The sequence below is a fragment of the Hypomesus nipponensis genome, chromosome 4, assembly GCF_054491055.1.
Source record: "Hypomesus nipponensis isolate SF chromosome 4, ASM5449105v1, whole genome shotgun sequence".
Classification (NCBI taxonomy): Eukaryota; Metazoa; Chordata; class Actinopteri; order Osmeriformes; family Osmeridae; genus Hypomesus; species Hypomesus nipponensis.
The window spans coordinates 3,653,169-3,672,500 of NC_140364.1; the positions used below are offsets into that span (position 1 = coordinate 3,653,169).

The 19,332-nt window shown below is 48.3% G+C and overlaps 1 protein-coding gene across 6 annotated transcripts in view; it reads left to right on the top strand.

The window, feature by feature from the left end:
* Window positions 1-79: 79 nt before the first annotated feature.
* ptk2aa (protein tyrosine kinase 2aa) overlaps window positions 80-19,332 on the top strand; it is a 38,124-nt gene continuing 18,871 nt past the window's right edge. For 2 of the 6 annotated variants that reach the window (XM_084695746.1, XM_084695745.1), the window contains exons 1-2: window positions 17,249-17,719; window positions 19,029-19,243. In XM_084695746.1, the coding sequence (XP_084551872.1) occupies window positions 17,608-17,719; window positions 19,029-19,243 (327 nt within the window). In that variant the 5' untranslated portion in view covers window positions 17,249-17,607. Of the gene's footprint in view, window positions 783-13,325; window positions 13,353-17,246; window positions 17,720-19,028; window positions 19,244-19,332 lie in introns of those variants that run through there. The other 4 variants (XM_084695748.1, XM_084695743.1, XM_084695744.1 and 1 more) reach the window with 4 other exon arrangements.

Sequence of the window (19,332 nt, forward strand, 5' to 3'; positions counted from 1 at the left end):
AGGGGGAAATATGCGGATGGGAGTGAGGAGGGCAGGGTGTGAGAGAGATGAGGGTCAGCAAGAGGTTACAGTAACGCTGTATCCACACAACTGGGATTCCCAGGCAGCGGGGAGTTCGTACGCGTCAGCGTGTAACCGGATACTACCGACCAAACACGCAGCAAACCCTTCTACTGAGAGATCTGTCACCTGGGCCTGTGACCGCGTTCACATTGTCATTTACGCCCTACGTGTTATATTACAGTTTAGTGGGATCCGAATACGTATGAGTCTACTTTGAGTCCAAAACGCTTGGAATATTAAACGCCAATACTAATTTGAAAACGCTTAAGATATTGGGAAACTTCGTTTTCACAGCCACTGGTGCAAACAACAGTGATTTTTTTTTTTTACATCGGGCAAGTGGAACTTTTTAATAGTTTCAAGAAAGCACTGACTACCGGCCGCTAGGCTGTGTGCTGGGAGTTTGAGTCTCAATGAGCAAGCCTTCAGTATTCCCCGTTTGGAGTGTGCGTGCCTCCTACTTTTCCTGTGAGAGAGATGTTGTAGACTCGGCCGAGGGCCGGTCGCTGCTCCGCCGCCGCCATATTGGAATTCTGAGCTGGGGATGGGACATGGGAATGAGCGAGATAGTCTGGAGTGGTGGACAGAGGCACGGGAAGCACACGCCAACCGCAGTTCAACTTTTCTAATAACGGATTTATAGGCGCGCGTTAACGAGGACTGACACCGGGAAACGGACACAAAACGTCAGACGCGCCTCTAGGACTCAAGTGTTGGAAGTAAGTCACGCTTCTTTCGCTTGGGATTTTAATGTGTTGAATTGGTGATAAGGCGTGAGTTATTTGTTGGTGGTCTTGCCCAGGTAGGCTATAGCCTATAGGATTTGCTGGCGTTTCTTTTTAATCTGTACCAGTTCGTTGCTGTTAATGCCGATTGTAGTTGATTTATTTTCTCATGATCTCATTCGTCCGCGATGCAGCCTATCACGTATAAGATCTACAATGCGGTGTGTAGTTAATTACACGCGGGTTGTCATTGATTACTCAGGAAAGTACCCTTCTCTGCTCCACCGGGTTCTTGACATGAGTCAGAATGACCACAAACACACCTTAGTGTTCTCAGCCAAATAGCCTATTCATCACGCGCATATGCAAGTCTGTGTGTGTTTTAAATGAGAACATTTAATGATAGCTTTTACATTTCGATTGATCAACGTGTTTTGGTAATCATGTTTAAGGGGGAAAGGGCTGTTTTGATTTCCTAATTCATATTTGATCGTGTTTCACCTCGGCGCTGTCGGTGGTGTGGATATCGGCGTGGCAGGAATATTCAAACTTCTGCTGATCTCGAAGCCTCGGGCGCTGGAAATTACAGTGCAGCCGCCAAGGCCTGTATTTTTAGAAACAGTTGACTCTTTTTGTATTGCCTTTAATACGGCAACAACTACTAGTCACAAGCTGCTTTGATTCGCTCTTCTTTTCCCGGACGGAAAAGTAGATTAAACATCGCATTCCATTCTTTGATCACCTGCAATCAAATGTAGGCTATCTGTTCTCAAGAGTTCATCCTGGATCAGAGAAAGTGGTTACAGTGCTGTAAGCGTACTCCACGTCTGTAGACACATCATTCATGCAGCTGTTATATTATTATTGATTTGATATTCGTCTTCACGGTGTGTCCAGACCTCGTGGCCGGAAGTGTTTAGGGCAGCCAGACACGACAGTATTGTTTTTATTGTAGCTGTGTTTTTGTGTGAGACAGCAGGAGAGTGGTCTTTAGATAAGTGTGTGGTAGTGAGAGACTGTCTCCGTTTCTGATCCTAGTCTTACTTATCTTTTAAGGATTGTCTGTGAGAGCCAGGAGACCAGCTGTAGACACACACACACACACACATCTCAGATACACACAATCACATACAAATACAGTCAGGAGAAGATGGCTTTGATTTGGATCATAAATCACACAGTGATTTTGCTCACTACCAGATGAACTCATGGATAATCTCACGAGACGTCATCTGTGAGTGTCTCCCTTTGTCAGGGTGTGTGTGTGTGTGTCCCTTGACAGGAAGACTGCATGAAGGCTGCATACTTGTTGTGCACTCTGCATCTAATGGCTACCTCCAGGATGTAGCTAACACACACGTACACACACTCGCTGTCCCTCAGGATTCAGGAGGAAAACGCCTTTTTCCTCTCAGTGCCCAGCAGTTTAGACACGTTGTTTGTCTGTGAAGTCTCTCTATCTGTCTATCTCTCTTTCTCTCGCGCTTTCTCCTACCTCCTTCTCTCTGCCTCTCTCTTCTCTCACACACTCGCACGCTCCCCCCCTGGGGGCATCCTAAACCATCATTAGTAAAGAGAGGTGGACTGAGCACACACACTCCCACAGCCACACACACACACACACACACACTCACACATAGTCACACTCACATGGACACACACACAGACTGTACATAGGTCTACACACTGTACACAGACATCTTAACAGTCAGACCTGTCGGAGATATTACAGGTCACTATGTTAAGTGTTACCAAAGCGATGAAGCAGTGGTTGATGTAGCAACTTTAATCACAGCTATCCTAGCCAGCCCAGTGGGTCACATGACCTATGATGTCATCACTGCAACATGCTGATCCCTGTGACCTCCTGATTGATAGTAGTGGTGCTTTCATCCCCCCCCCCCCCCCCTCTCTCTCTCTCTCTCTCTCTCTCTCTCTCTCTCTTTCTCTTCCCCTTTCTCTCATTTCACTCTCTCTCTCTCCCTCTCTTTTTCCCTATCATCTCCCCATCCAGATATCTCTATCTTCCCTTTTTCCCTCTCCATCTCTGTTCCTTTCTTTTTCATCCCTGTATCACTTCCTCCTTTTCTAGTTCTCTTTCACCTTTGCGTTGTCTATGTCTCTCTTCTCTCTCTCCATTTGTCCCTCTTACTTAAATGTCTCTTGTGATATGCTGTGACAGTAGACTGCAAACTCCCCAGACCGTTAATAACCTTTCACTTCCATGGCTGTACAACGTACACACACACACTAACACACGCACACTAACACACACTCATACATACACACACTCACTCACACATCTGCCCACCTGTCTATTCAGACTGGAAGTAGGAAGGCAGGAAGTGATCCAGGAAGTGATCCACTGAAGTTCGCCATGAGCAGGAGACCTCACACTTGGATCTATACAGGTTCAGCACAGAGGCGGAGCCAGAAACATATTTTTGGGTAGGCCTAGAAAAATACGGATAGGCATCTTTTCAGGGTTTTTTTTCACTTATTGACTTTGCGATGTGCACCCGGTGCATATTTCTTCGGAGATGCTTTCGTTTTTGGGTAGACCTTAGAACAAATTGGGTAGGCCTGTGCCTACCCAGGCCTAGCCGTGGCTATGCCCCTGGTTCAGCATCTTAGCTGGGATCTGGACTGTCACCCACACACACATATTTACATTTATGCATTTAGCAGACACTTTTATCCACACTCACACACACACACACACACACACACACAGGAAATACAGGAAATACACACACTCTTACACACATGCACAAATAAATGTACGCAAACACACACACACACACACACCCTGCAGTGGCCAGTGTGAACCATGTTCCAGAAGGCCTCAGGACATAGTCCTCATCTATGAGGTCATTTCCTACCATTGTGCTGCTCTTATTCTAAGCTGTGGGGGTGTGTGTGTGTGTACGTATGTGTGTACATATGTGTGTGTGTGTGAATCACTCAGGCCGCTATGCTGCTCATGAACAAGCCTAATAGCCAGTCCTACAGAGCCAGCAGGCTCCCAGTCTCTCGCAGTTCCATTGAGAAGCAGAAAACCAGGCGTCCATCTTGGATCCATCTGGCGTAGAGCACCAGGGTGCTCTTGGCCTTGGCCTGGTTCTGGTGACCAGACTGACACTCTGCAGGTTCTGGCCCCAGCTGAACTTAACCCTCACCCTGACTCGGCATGTGTGAGGGTGTGTGTGGTGTCTTTGCATGTGTGTAGGGGGTGTTCTTAACTGTGTGTGTGATGCCATTTTAAGTGTGTGTAGCGAGTGGGTGGTGATGACGCTGCAGTGAGAGTTCCAGAGACGGTGGAGCTCTCTAACAGTGGGTGACAGAGCTCTAACACTCACTGTTCCCAGACAGACACTCATCCTGATTCAGAGAGAGAGAGGGGGGGGGGGGGCGGTGATTTGGAAAGAAGGAGAAGGAGTAGGAGAGGGAGTGAGTGAGAGAGAAAGGGAGAGAGTGAATGTCGAGTGCATGACAGATAACACAAAGCAACACGAGGCAAAGAGACGGATCACGGGCGAGGAGGTGTGGATCCGAGGAGCAATCATGAGTGTGTGTCTGAGTGTGTGTTTTGGTCAGGGTGTCTGTGAGAGTGTGTGTGTGTGTGTAAGTAGGTGTGTAGGTGTGTACACAGCCAGACCAGGGATTGGGTTTTGTAAATTCTCCACCCTGCCAGCGCTGAAACAATGTCTGCCATTGGTGCCTGCTAAACCAATCAGATGATGTCAGACGTGGACACTAGCTAACTGGAAGAAACCCCTGGATTCTAAGAACTCCTGGAGGAGGGAGAGAGAGATGGTGAAAGGGGGCTGTGGGCGAGGAAGAGAGACTGTACTGTATTTTGTGAAACATTTAGCCAGTCTCAGGTCCAGGTCCCAGCACAGAGCATGGTCTGTATGTGTGTGTGTGTGCGCGTCTCTCTGTGTGTGCGTCTCTGTGTGTGTGTGTGTGCCTCTCTGTGTGTGTGTATGGTTGCATGCGAGTGGACTGTTAGTCACAGCTTTTGTGAGGATCCCTATCTATCTCTCTGTCTTTCTCTATCTCTCTGTCTTTCCCTCCCCAGCTCTGAGACTAGCTAGCAGATCCTGTTCTGAGACTAGCTAGCAGATCCTGTTCTGAGACTAGCTAGCAGGTCCAGCTCTCAGTATAGCTAGCAGGTCCAGTTCTGAGACTAGCTAGCAGATCCTGTTCTGAGACTAGCTAGCAGGTCCAGCTCTCAGTATAGCTAGCAGGTCCAGTTCTGAGACTAGCTAGCAGATCCTGTTCTGAGACTAGCTAGCAGGTCCAGCTCTCAGTATAGCTAGCAGGTCCAGTTCTGAGACTAGCTAGCAGATCCTGTTCTGAGACTAGCTAGCAGGTCCAGCTCTCAGTATAGCTAGCAGGTCCAGTTCTGAGACTAGCTAGCAGATCCTGTTCTGAGACTAGCTAGCAGGTCCAGCTCTCAGTATAGCTAGCAGGTCCAGTTCTGAGACTAGCTAGCAGGTCCACTAGAGGGTGCTGTGGTCACACTAGATGGAAGCTGAGCACCTTGAGCATCAGATCCAGGGAGAAGGGATGACAGCACCTGATTTGGTCTGGAAGTCTCTCTCTCTCTCTCTCTCTCTCTCTCTCTCTCTCTCTCTCTCTCTCTGGTCAGTAGATCTCTCTCCCTCCCTTTCTCTCTGGTTAGCAGATCTCTCTTTCTCTCTGGGCAGAAGATCTTTCTCTCACTGTAGGCATCTCTCCTGTCAGGAAGTCTACCCTCTCTCCTCAAGCTACACACACACACACACACACACACACATCTAAAATGTTTTTTTGTTTTTTTTGAAAGCGCGCACACACAGAGGCAAGCAGGGAGAGAGAGGCACGGTGGTGAGTGTTAACAGAGCAAAGGGAGAGCTAATCCAGCAGGATCCTGCCAGACGTCAGATTAGAGAGGATCCCTGCCTCTGTGTGATTACCCTGGTGACAGGAGAGGGGACAGGAGGGGAAGGGAGGGGAGAGAGAGAGTAGAAGAGTGTGATAGTGTCCTCTACAATAAACTGTGTCCAGCGTGTCAACTGTGAAGGGAAGAGTGTGTCTGTGAGGAGAGGACTGTGTGTGTGTGTGTGGAGAGGAGAGGTGTGTGTGTGTGTGTGTGTGGAGAGGAGAGGTGTGTGTGTGTGTGTGTGTGTGGAGAGGAGAGGTGTGTGTGTGTGTGTGTGTGTGTGTGGAGAGGAGAGGTGTGTGTGTGTGTGTGTGTGTGTGGAGAGGAGAGGTGTGTGTGTGTGGAGAGGAAAGGTGTGTGTGTGTGTGTGTGTGGAGAGGAGAGGTGTGTGTGTGTGTGTGTGTGTGTGTGTGTGGAGAGGAGAGGTGTGTGTGTCTGTGTGTGTGGGGGGAGAGGAGTGTGTGGAGCCTCCGGCTGTAAGAAGAGAGAAACAGCTTCCTGTGGTTTTCTTTGATGTATACACATCCCCACACACTCACACACACATCAAGCAGGGCCTTGGAAGTCTTTCCAGCATGTGTTTGGAACATGTTTAACTAATATCATCCATTTCCTGTCCAGAAAACACATGCACGACACACACATATACTCACACGTACACACACTCACACATGCTCGCTCACACGCCCCATTCATACACACACACGCACACGCACACACACACACACACACACACACACACACACACACACACACACACACACACACACACACACACACACTCACACACACACACACACACACACTCACACACTCACACTGCCATTCAGTCTTCTCCTCTGAGCAGAGGAGGGAGAAAGGCAAGGAGGGAAAGAAGGATGGATGGCTATTGGAGCTGATTTGTGTATATTCGCTCTCTCCTTCTCCCTCTCTCCCGCTTTTTCGCTCTCTCTCTGTCTACTCTGATCTCTCCCCCCTCTCCCTCCGAGACAAAGCCCCCCCCCCTCCCTCCGCCTCAGAGACAAAGCCCCCCCCCCATCTCCCTCCTCTCCTCCTCCGCCCGCCCTCTCTTCCTCTCCCCTCCTCCTTCTGTTCTGTCCTCTCTTGTCATTGGACAGACAGCTCGCCACACGCCCAGCGCTCTCTCTCTCTCTCTCTCTCTCTCTCTCTCTCTCTCTCTCTCTCTCTCTCTCTCTCTCTCTGTGTGTGTGTGGATTGCCTGGGCATACGGGACGGAGGCAGCAGGAGTAGGACCCCCTCTCTTTTCTCTCTCCCTTCGTTGTGCTCCCTCGCTCCTGGCTCGGCGTCGCTCGCCCTCTCGGCCGGAGGTTCCGCTCCTCCACCCCGCTCCCTTTCTCCCTCCCTCCTTCTCTTCTCGTCCTCCTCTCGGTCGCTCCCCTCTTCTTCGATGGAGGGACCGTACCACGGTAAGGGGCTGCCGTGTTGTGGTGACGGACGCACGCATACACACAGGCAAAAAGAGACAAAAACACACACATATGCTCACACAGGCTCGCGCGCGCACACACACACACACACTCACAGAGGAAAACACAAACGCTCAGGCACACGTGTGCACACACACACACACACAATGCTGCTGCTTGCCATCCTGCTGTGGTTTAGATTTCTGACTGGAGTTGAACTCTGCTGTCCTTGTGTGTGTGCGTGTATGTGTGTGTGTGTGAGAGGAGAGAGGTGAGAGAGAGAGAGAGAGAGAGAGCGCTACTGCATGCTGTCTCTCAGCTCTAGATTAGACTGATCTCACGGTGGTATCACACACACACACACACACACACACGTAGTCTCTCTGTAGTGTGTATCTGCAGTCTCGGTTGTCCTGGTGTCTTTAACCACACCAAGCTCCCTCTTCCCCCCCACTCCCTGGGCCATACATGCATACCGCATTAGATGACAGGACACATGGGGAGGGGATGAGTGGGAGGGTGTGCCTGCTCCATTGGATTCAGTTAGCAGATGCTTGATGCCACCTACAGTGTGTATTGCAAGCACAGTAGAAGATCAAGGTTCAGAAGTGCCTCGTTTTAACAGTGTTTTCTGTTTCACTATAGTAGTGTGTGTGTGCATGTCTGTGTTAGTAGGCGTGTGTGTATGAGAGTGTATGCGCGAGTGAGTGAGTGAGTGTGTGTGTGCATGTCAGTGTAGGTAGGTGTGTGTGTGTATGTGCGTGTGTGTGCGTGCGAGAGTGTATGTGCAAGTGAGAGTGTGCGTGTGCATGTCTGTGTTGGTTGGTGTGTGTGTGTGTGTGTAGGTAGGTATGTGTGTGTGTGTGTGTGAGGGAGAGAGTTTGTGCGAGTGAGCGTGTGTGTGCGTACATGTCTGTGTAGGTTGGTGTGTGTGTGTGTGTGTTAGTCTTAACCTGTTTTCTGTCTGAGTGTCAGACTCCAGCTGTACAGGTCCATCTGTCCCTTGAATGATGGACTACTCTGTTCACCACTGTGTGTGTGTGTGTGGGAGGGGTGTGTGTGCGGTGAGGGGTCGGGTGGGGGGGTTGCTGAATGAGTGTGTGTGAATGGGGATGTGTGTGTGTGTGTGTGAGAGAGAGAGAGGCGTGCGTTGTTGTCTCTCAAAAGGCATCTTTTCTAGGTTATATCTGCTTCCTGCATATTTTAACAGTTTTATTATTTCTCTGCTTTTGAAATATTGAAGAGAAATTTAAACCAGGACCTCTGAAAGGCCTGTGTGTGTCTTTCTGCACGCAAGGCCTGGCCTGGCCTGGCCTGGTCTGGTCTGGCCGGTCTGGTCTGGTCTGGTTTAATTAGTCCTGGTCTGGCCTGGTTTATCTATGCTGGTCTGGTCTAGCCTGGTTTAACTAACCCTGGTCTGGTCTTGCCTGGTTTAACTAGTACTGGTCTTGCCTGGTTTAGAGGTTGCAAGTTAAAATATCCACTGCACGATGCTTTGGTCAAAACACCTGCTACATAAATACAATACATTGTTTGTCACCCAAACCCTAGTTACCACAATAACTCTAGTTACGAGAGCATCTCTAGCTACCACAAGCCTAGCTAGTACAGTAACCCTAGTTACTAGAGCAGAAATAGTCCTAGTCGGGTCCCCACCTCATTGGCCTTCAAGTGCGTGACTGCACGGGCCTATTGTGTATGCGTGTTAGTGCATGTGCACGTGTAATGAGTGTATGCCTGCTCATGCATGACCCCGACCTTGTGTGTGTGTGTGTGTGTGTGTGTGTGTGTGTGCTTCTGTGGTTCTTCATGTGCATTTGTGACTTGGTGACGCAGTGGATAATGTGCTCATCAGTTAGCGTTAGTTCATTTGCGTGTGACAAATGTCTGTGTGTGTGCGCAGGTGTGTGTGTGAGGCTTGTGTTTGGAGAGGGCAGATGTGTGTGTGTGTGTGGCAGGTGTGAGGGGAGCTGTTTCTTCAGACCTCAGCGATGCTGCATGCTCTAGTAACACCCTCTGCCCTGAGGTCGCACACTCACTCACTCACTCACACCCACACACACACACACACACACACACACACACACACAGGTCAGCTAGAACCTTCCCCAGAGATCAGTAGAGCATGAGCAGCTGTATCCCCTGAGGAAGGCTGGGGGGAGAGGGGAGGAGGGGGGCTGGGGGGAGAGGGGAGGAGGGGGGCTGGGGGGGGGCTGGGGGGAGAGGGGAGGAGGGGGGCTGGGGGGGGGCTGGGGGGGCTGGGGGGAAAGGGGGTGGACCTCTGTTTGATGACCCATTTTCACTTTGCTGTCGTCACCCTCTCTCTCTCCATCTTACCTCTGTTTCTCCTTTATTTCTCTTCACCCATCCTTCTTTCTTCATATATATATCAAGCTTCTCTTTCTCTCTCTCTCTCTCTCTCTCTCTCTCTCTCTCTCTCTCTCTCTCTCTCTCTCTCTCTCTCTCTCTCTCTCTCTCTCTCTCTCTCTCTCTCTCTCTCTCTCTCTCTCTCTCTCTCTCTCTCCCACACATTCTCTAGGTGGTCAAGTGATGCTTCAACAGCATGGATTTACATTGTTCTATCGAATATAATGTGTTGGTGAGTGAGAGTGTGTTTGTTAGTGTGTTAGCTTGTGTGTGTGTTAGTGTGTGTGTGTGGGAGAGTGAGAGCGTAGATGTTAGAGTCCGTTGTCGTGCAAGTGTGTGTGTGTGTGTGTATAGATGTTAGTGTCTGCCCGAGTGTGTGTATGCTAGTGTGTGTGAGTGTGTGGCTGTGTGTGTGTGTATGTTAGTGTGTGGGTGGGTGTGTCCGAGTGTGCTAGTGCACATGAGTGTGTTTAGAGTGTACTAGCGTGAGTGAATGTGTATATCAGTGTGTGTGTGTGTGTGTGTTAGTGAAACATGAAAGCTGATTGGAGCAGGAGCAGAGAGTCATAGCAGAGAACCATAGTTAATGTGCTTCAGTTGCCATGTGATGACTCTCTCATTTTCCCTCTCGTTTATGCCTCTCTCTCTCTCTTTCTCTTTCTCTCTCTCTCTCTCTCTCTCTCTCTCTCTCTTCTCTCTTCTCTCTCTCTCTCTCTCTCTCTCTCTCTCTCTCTCTCTCTCTCTCTCTCTCTCTCTCTCTCTCTCTCTCTCTCTCTCTCTCTCTCTCTCTCTCTCTCTCTCTCTCTCTGTCTCTCTCTCTCTCTCTCTGTCTCTCTCTCTGTCTCTCTCTCAATTCAATTCAATTCAATTCAATTCAATTCAATTCAGCTTTATTAGCATGACAGTCATTACGACCGTATTGCCAAAGCAAGATGCACAACAACAGACAACCATACATTAACAACACAATTCAAAAACAACATAAGGAACTACAGTTAGTATTGTCCGGAACATGTGGTGACAACAGTGTCAAGAACAGAAAACAACAAATCAAGATAAAAACAACCTAAGTAAATAGCTACATTGATATGGACAACCCATATTACAAATATAATTTCAAGGCTGGTCACACTGTATTCAGGTATTCCCTGATTTCATGGCACTCTTTTAGAAATCGTCCAGATAGGGGGGCTGTGTGTCCCTCCCCTAAGAGTACTTTTAGCTTTTCATCATCAGACAGTGTGGTGAACGATGGTACAAGGGATTCAAATTTAACAAAGAAATGCTGTCTGGTATTTTTGTACCGTTGGCAGTGTAGTAGAAAGTGCATCTCTGTCTCTACCTCACCTGTCGTACAGTGGCTACACACTCTGGACTCTTCCGGTAACCAGGTTTTCTTATGTCTGCCTTTCTCAATGGCCAGACTGTGGTCACTGATCCTGTATTTGGTCAAGATCTGTCTCTCTTTTACATTTTTTACAGTATAAAGATATTTAGCCAATTCATAGTTTCTGTTTAGGGCCCGATAGCAACTTAGTTTGTTTTGTGTTTTGGTTTGGTTGTTCCAATGTTCCAGATAGGCCTTTTTGGTTTGTTGAACAATTTGGTTTACTCTAATTTTTGATTGTGGAGCAGTGCTGATCTGAGATGGGGCAATGTTAGGTGTTGGTTGGTTAGTTAGTCTCATGACCAGCTGACTGAAAGGACTCTTTTGGGGGTTCAGTTCTTGGGTTTGCAGTGCTTCAAATTGCAGTGTATCTTGGGGACTTAATTTGAGATGTATCCAGAATTTTAGTGATCTTTTTTTGATGTTTATAATTAATGGATATCGGCCTAATTCTGCTCTGCATGCATTTGTGGGTGTTTTTCTTTGTATGTTCAATATGATTCTACAGAATTCAGCATGCAGGGCCTCTATTGGATGCTTGTCCCATCTAGTGTAGTCATGCTGACTGAGTGGACCCCATACCTCACTTCCATATAGCGCTATTGGTGCTATTATGCTATCAAATATTTTTGTCCAGATTCTGATTGGTATGTCTATTTTATGGAATTTTTTTCTAATTGCAAAAAAGGCTCTAGAGGCCTTCTCCTTCAGCGCATTCACTGCCAGTCCAAAGTTTCCAGAGGCACTGATTTTGATCCCCAGGTAGTCATAGGACAGGGTGTGCTCTAGTGTGGTGTTTCCTACAGTGAATACATGTTTGTTTTCTCTCTCTCTCTCTCTCTCTCTCTCTCTCTCTCTCTCTCTCTCTGTCTCTCTTTCTCTTGCTCATTCTCTTGTCAGCACTCAGTTGTCAAACCTCTCCCCATTTCACACCTCCTTCCATATACTACCTCTCCCCCTCTCTTCCCTCTTTGCCCTTTTCTCCCCCCCTCTCTCCCCTATCTGCCATAGATAGAAATGTTGCTGCTCTCTGGTCACACATCTCTCCCATAATGTGTGTGTGTGTGTGTGTATGGCTCCTGAGGACAGCTTGAGGAGCAGGTGTTTGGGCCCCTGCCAGCCTGACTTGACAAGTGTGTGTGTCCGTGTGTGTGGCGTGGAGCAGGGACGGACTAACACTGTCACTACAGTGGAGGACTCTACCCTGGCATATGGGCAAACTGTCTGTGGACTGGTATTACTGGCAGCATGGGAGGATACTTTAGCTTAGCCTAGCTTAGCTTCATTATGTATTATCAATCTATAAATACTTAGCTCTGTTCGTACTATTGGCCAGCCTTGCCGAGCTTAGTTTATGTGTCAAACCACGAATACTTAAATAAGATTATGAGCATTAGTCTAGCCTAGCAAGGTGTAAAGAGTTCATTCAAACGGATGTGTGTGTTGTGTGCTTAGCACCCCGGCCTCTTGGAGGTGAACAGCTGAACATATGGTGAGACAGGAGCATTTTGTAGACGCCACCTGGAGACTGAGGTACACACAGCGAGTTAGCATGTCGGCGCGCTGAACTAATCCCCTCTAATCTCTTACAGAGTCAATCAAATCCCAGACCAGTCTTTCACATGCAGAGCAAGGGATCAACTGGCCAGCTGTATTGATTATGTAGGGACAGAAAGGGGGGGGCAGGCAAGGGGGAGGGGGGTAAGCGTACAACACACAGGCACACACATGCGCGCGCGCGCACACACACACACACACCCTTTTAGCATGGCATGGGGGACTCAAAGAGATAATGACAACTCAGGTTACAAAACGCTGCTCAGCACACACACACACACACACACACACACAGAGGAAATGCCTGATAGATGACTCATGGCTCAGTCATTGTGCTGGGGAGAACCCTCTTACTGACCAAACACCTGAGACGCAACCACATCCTCCTTTCCTGTGTGTGTGTGTGTGTGTGTTTGTGTGCATGTGACACACACTACGTAACTCTACACTAATGGATCTTGCTTTAACCTCAAGGCAGTTGCTTTCACTATCATCCTCAAACGTCCCATCATCCTGTCAAAGTCTTTGGTTGAGTTGGTTAGCTATTGGTTGAATTAGCGACTGTCAGGTTGGAAATGTTTGGGCAGGCTAACATTTGCCTAACCCAGCCCAACTTAGCCTAGCCTAGGTCAGTAACTGTCCTGACCTGCATCCATGAATAGTAATCTTTGTTAAGGGTAGCAGTAGCCTAGCCTGTCCTGCAGTGGCTCCCCCTGCCAGCTAGAGGGTGCTGTGCAGACAGGGCTGCAAGAGGAAACCTCACTGGTGGCAGAGTCAGCAGAGGACAAACATCTCAATGTCGTTCTGGCATTGTGAGAAATGTATTGCAAACTACAACTGAGCTGACATCTCTCTCTCTCTCTTTCTTTCAGATATTTCCAGGATATCCTACTACACAGGTGAGTTACCTGCAGGGGCCTGAATCACCGCAGTGACCTCTGGCTGTCATATACTCACTCAAGCGGGTCCTACATAGTGAAATGTTTCCGCAGTCAAATGAACCAACTTCATTACTTAAACTAGGTTTATGCAACTGGCCCCTGGAATTATGTCAAAATGAGTTAATAATGCCACAATGGAGGGACAATGATTCCACATTAAGGAGATGATGTCACAACATAGAAATGATGTCACATTGAGTTCATGATATCACAAAGGAGGGACGATGATGTCACAATGAGGGGATTATGTCACAATGCATTCATGACGATGGGTGAACGAAGAGTGAGTGAATGAATGAGTGAGGTGAATGTAGCATGTAGCGCTGCAGGAAGAAAGAACACAGCAATGATGTAGAGTCTCTAATGAGGATGACATACAACCCCCTCTCTGTGTGTGTGTGTGTGTGTGTGTGTGTTTGACAGGGCTGAGGGGCAGAGTGGACATTGCTGTGGTTGTGGAGGGCGAGGCATGTCATAGAACTTTAACGAGCTGGAGATATTTAACCATGCAGACTTGTTACTGTGTGTGTGTCTGTGTGTGTGTTTTAATGGTTTACAAACCCCGGGGCAGAAAGAGCTCAAGGCTAGGAGTTTGTGACTGAACAGACAAACACACAAACACATGCTCAGATAGCCCATTATGTCCACAATCGTTGGACAAGACTGCAAATGTACAGCCTGGGCTCCTATATACATAGCTTGTCTAGCTTGTCTAGCCCAGACTGTGTGTGTGTGTGTATTCATGAAAGCCAGCGATGGTGAGTGTGTTCAGTTTGTGGATGTCACAAGGTTTCTCCCCTCATCAGCAGTATTGAGGCGCCCTCGAGCCGGAGCACAGAAGGCTTAGTCACCATGTTTAATTCCACTTGCTCTGACATCCTGGATTCTGTTGCTCCTTTTAAAAAGAGGGAAGCAAAAGCTAGAACTCAGCCCTGGTTAAATAATGTTACCCATACTCTCAGACAAGAGTGCAGAAATGCAGAGAGGAAATGGAAAAAGGACAAGTTGCAAGTGTCATATGGAATTCTGAGAGGTTGTTTGATTTAATATCAACTCTCTGTTTAAACAGTAAAAGACAAATATTTCTCTGATACTACCTCTCACAACTCTGCTAATCATAAAGTCTTGTTTAGCGTGATAAACAAGTCTTAACATCCGGTTGCTGCTACTGCTTTTCCTGAAGCAACTTCTGAGACTTGTGAAGACTAATTTTTTTTTTATCTTAGTGCTGCTTTTGACACGATTGATCATGCCATCCTTCTAGACCGTCTTAAACTATAAGTTGGCATTCAGGGTACTGCTCTAAACCTATTTACTTGATACTTCATTGAGAGACTGAACATTTTCTGTAAATATTGGAAACTAATACTCTTCTGCATCAATCACCTGTGGGGTTCCTCAAGGCTCAGTCCTAGGCCCTATCTTATTCTCGTTATATATGCTTCCCTTGCCATGCTGATGACACTCAGATGTACATTCCCCTGAAAATTGATGAAAAGAAGTCCCTGAAGTCTGTCTCTGATTGTCTTAGAGATGTTAAATACTGGCTAGCTAAAAGGTTTCTTCAATTAAATAATACAAAAACAGAAGTGATTGTTTTCGGCCCCACAGATACCACCAAGGTCATTGTTAATAACTTAGGGCCCCTATCCAACAATGTACATAGCTATCCTAATACATAGCTAAAATCTAGGGATAATTTTGGATTCAGATCTTAATCTTGATAAACAAGTAAATGCTTTTGTCAGAGGCAGCTTTTGCCAACTCCGGGCTATTGCCAAATTGAAACCCACTCTTTCCTTTTTAAGGGTTTAGAGGCAGTTATTCATGCTTTCATCTCCTCCCGTGTGGACTATTGTAACTCTTTGTATATGGGAATCTGTCAGTCTACCTTGTGCCGCCTTCAGCTTGTTCGAAATGCAGCTGCTAGGTTTTGAACTGGCACAAAAAAGAGAGGAAGCATCACTCTGACACTGGCCTCTCCCCTGGATTGATTTGAAGGTTCTTTTATTTGTTTTAGATGCCACGGATGGATCAGCACCCTCCTATATTTCAGACCTCCTTAGCCAGCACTCTTCCTCAAGGACCCTTAAGTCGTCCAACGAACTGCTTCTGGGCGTTCCACGGTCACGTTTGAAGTTTAAAGGAGGAGTTGTGGAACTGCCGACCCTTATATATTAGGTCCTCTACTAGTAGCAACGTTTTTTAAATCCCACCTTAAGACCTATCTTTTTCTTTAGCATTTTGAGTCTGCAATTGGGTAGGATTTTTTGTTTATGTTTGTCATGACCTATAAATATAAAGCTGATTATATGTTTTGACTGTACAGCACTTTGGTCGACATCAGTTGTTTTTACATGTGCTTTATAAATACATTCGACTTGACTTCTGTGTTTAATAGCCCCATAGCACGTGCCCCTTCCACACCCCCAACTGTGGGTGTGTGCGTGTGTTGGGGGGGAGGGTCTTTGTTGCAGCAATAGAAAGTCGGATGTGGGTTTGTTAATAGGAAGATCCCCCCCCTCTCCCCCCCCCCCCCTCTCCCCCCTCCATGGGGCTCTGCTTCATTGTTCGTTGGCTTTATCTACTCTGCTCCTTTCAGCATGAGTGATCGCCATCTCCTCTCCCTTCCTCCTCTCTCCTTTCCTCTCCTTTTTTCTCCCCTCCTCTCGTCTCCATAGAGTGGTTCTATAATGCTGCGATCTAGGGCTGGGGTTATCTAGGACTTCCAGGAGTTTGATCCTGATGAATGCCTCTCATCCTTCAATAATCCCCATTTCCATCTCTTTCATCCTCCAGCCTATCTAACCTCTCCATCCTCTATACCTCATCCCATCTCTCTCTGTAGCTCATCTGTCACTCTTGGGAAAGACAAATGGAGAGATATAAATTCGGACATAGAGGAAAAAGAAAGAAAGAGACGGAGAGAATGAGAGATGGAGAGAGAATGGCAGAGGGTGAGAGAAAGAGAGAGATATGAGGGGGAGAGATACACTAGGAATGAGAGAGGAGAACCTAAAGAAAGATAACAGGAGAGAGTGAAAGAGAGAACATGAGAGCCAAAGAGAGAGTGTACAGTGATTCACAGACGTTGTGTAAACAGAAGTCGTCGTGGCCCTCAACACAGGCTAATATTAGCATATTCATCAACCCCCCTTAGCCCCTCCCCTTTCTGCACTTGCCCCTTCATTAAGACAGCTGACAGGTTGTTGCTCTTTCCCCCTTCCTCTGTCTCCCTCTCCCTCTGTCTCCCTCTTTCTCTATCTCTATCTCTCATTTCTCCTTCTTTTCTCTTTTTCTTTCCCTCTCACTCTCTCTCCTACCTCTCTCTCCTTCTCGTTCTCTGTATACCTTCTTCTTCTCTCTCTCCCTCTCTCTCTCTGGTTGTGGGTAGAGCTGGTTGCTGGGCAGCAGGAGGGTCGGGGTAAGGGGGAGGAGGGGGAGGGCAGGGAGGGGGCGGGAGGCAGGATTAGTATTCAGACACTGGCTGCCAGTAGGAAATCTGGTCCAAACACACAGTCACAAACTCTCCCACACTGGAACACTGAGGATGACTGGCTGCTAGCCACCAACATTGTTGCTAGCAAACTTCCAGCTAACTTTGGACCTGTAGATAGCTAGCACCTAGCCCTGGACCATACTCGGCTAGCTGGTTAACTACCACTTAACTATGGACTTGCAGCTAGCCCTACTAGCCTTGGACCTGTACACAGCTTGTCAGCTAACAATCTGCTAGCTGAGGGACTGGCAGCTAACTCAGAGCTAACCCCAAGCAAAGCTAGCTAACAAGCTGCTAGCTGAGGAACTTGATCGCATGGCTGGCTACCTGGAACTGGTTATCTAGCACTCCTGCTACACTGATGCTTCAGACAATGAATCTGATACACATGGCTAACAGACTAACTGGATCTGATACACTTGGCTAACAGGCTAACTGGATTTGATACACATTGCCAACTGGATCTGATACACATTGCTAACTGGATCTGATACACATGGCTAACTGGCAAACTGGATCTGATACACATGGCTAACAGGCAAACTGGATCTGATATGCATGGTTAACAGGCTAACTGGATCTGATACACATGGTTAACAGTCTAACTGGATCTTATACACATGGCTAACAGGCTAACTGAGTGTATGGACTGAGGGTTGTGGGGCTGTGGATTGTGACCGGAAGGCCTGGTGTGTGTGTGTGTGTGTCCTCTCCATGCGTGTGTGCGAGACCCCCGGCTGTTGGGAGGTGGGGTCCTGTAGGGACCAACGTTGCGTTTCCATGGAGACCCACGGGTGTATCCCATTCCCTGTGTGCTGGACTAGAGGTACAGGCTGATGAACATCCCACGCTCCCCCCCCTTCTCCACCCCCCCTTCTCCCCCCTCTCTCTCCCCCCCCCTTCTCCCCCCCCTTCTCTCCCCCCCCTTCTCCCTCCCCTGTCTCCCCCCCCCCCTTCTCCCCCCCTCTCTCTCCCCCCCCCTTCTCCCCCCTTCTCCCCCCCCTTCTCCCCCCCCCCTTCTCTCCTTCAAAGTGTTCTCTCCACCTCCTCTCCAGAGGTACCAGACCGATTTCCATGGTTCTTCCTTCTCGTCTTCCTCCTCTTCTTTCTCTACTTTTCTTCCGTCTCTACTCCCATCCCGTCCTCAGTGCGTTTGGAATGGGAGATTGCAGATTAGATTTTGATGTGTAAGTGAGGGTGTGTAGTGGTGTTTGTTGTCGTGGGATGTGCCGTGGGGATGTGTGGACAAGGGAGTGTAGTTGTGGACGTGCAAATTAGTTTTGTAGTTGTGTGTGTGTGTGTGTTGTAAGCCATGTGCCCTCTCAGGGTCGCCTCCATTCACAGAACCTTAAAGAGAGGGAGAGAGGGAGCAGATGATGTGATTAGTGCTCCTGAGCAGCTGGTAGTCAATCAAGCTATAGTTACGCACACACACGCGCGCGCACACTCACATGCACTTACTCACGCACACACAAACACACACGTTATTCAATACAGTCTCTCGCCCAGGTGGAGAGAAACAGGAGAAGAGAGAGGGAGAGTAGGAGAGAGAGACAGGACAGAGAGGAATAGGAGACAGAGAGATTAGGGTCTCTCAGTGTTTTGTCCTGTTGCCATCGACATTGTCCTCCGCCCTGGTTATGTAACTCTCCCTCCCTTCTCCTCCTCCCCCTCTCCCCTCTTCTACTTCCCTTTTCATCCCCCGCTCCCCTCTTCTCCCCCTTCCTTTCCCCTCCTACCCTCCTCCCACCCCCTCTGCCTATTACTGCCCTACTCACCTCCCTGCCCTCATCCTAACTGCCCACTGTCACACTTGTGCTAATGGCTTTCGAAATGGTAGCGTCATTTTGGTGTGTTTGTGTGTGTGTCCAGCAGTGCATTCTGGGAAGTGTGTTTTTGGTAACCTTTTGGCAGCGGCACTGGCATGGGGAGTGTAATGTCACAGAGAAAATGCCATCTCATTACTGTGTGTGAGACACACTGACCTTCCTCTCTCTCTCTCTCTCTCTCTCTCTCTCTCTCTCTCTCTCTCTCTCTCTCTCTCTCTCTCTCTCTCTCTCTCTCTCTCTCTGTCTCTGTCTCTGTCTCTGTCTCTGTCTCTGTCTCTCCCTCTCCCCTCTCTCTCTCTCCTCCAGAATATGACAGACACCTAACACACGGTAAAACCATGGCAACAGCATACCTGGACCCCAACCTGAACCAGGCCTTGGTGGGGGGAGCCAAGCCTGGCGTGGGGCAGGCAGGGGGCGTGTCCGAGCGGGTGCTGAAAGTGTTCCATCACTTTGAGAGCAACAGCGAACACGACAGCTGGGCGAGCAACATACGCCATGGAGAGGCCACGGACATACGGGTGAGTGCACACACAGACACGCATACACATGCCCTGGGACATGCATACACACACACATGCAGGTGCACTCTCTGTGTCTCTGGAAGAGG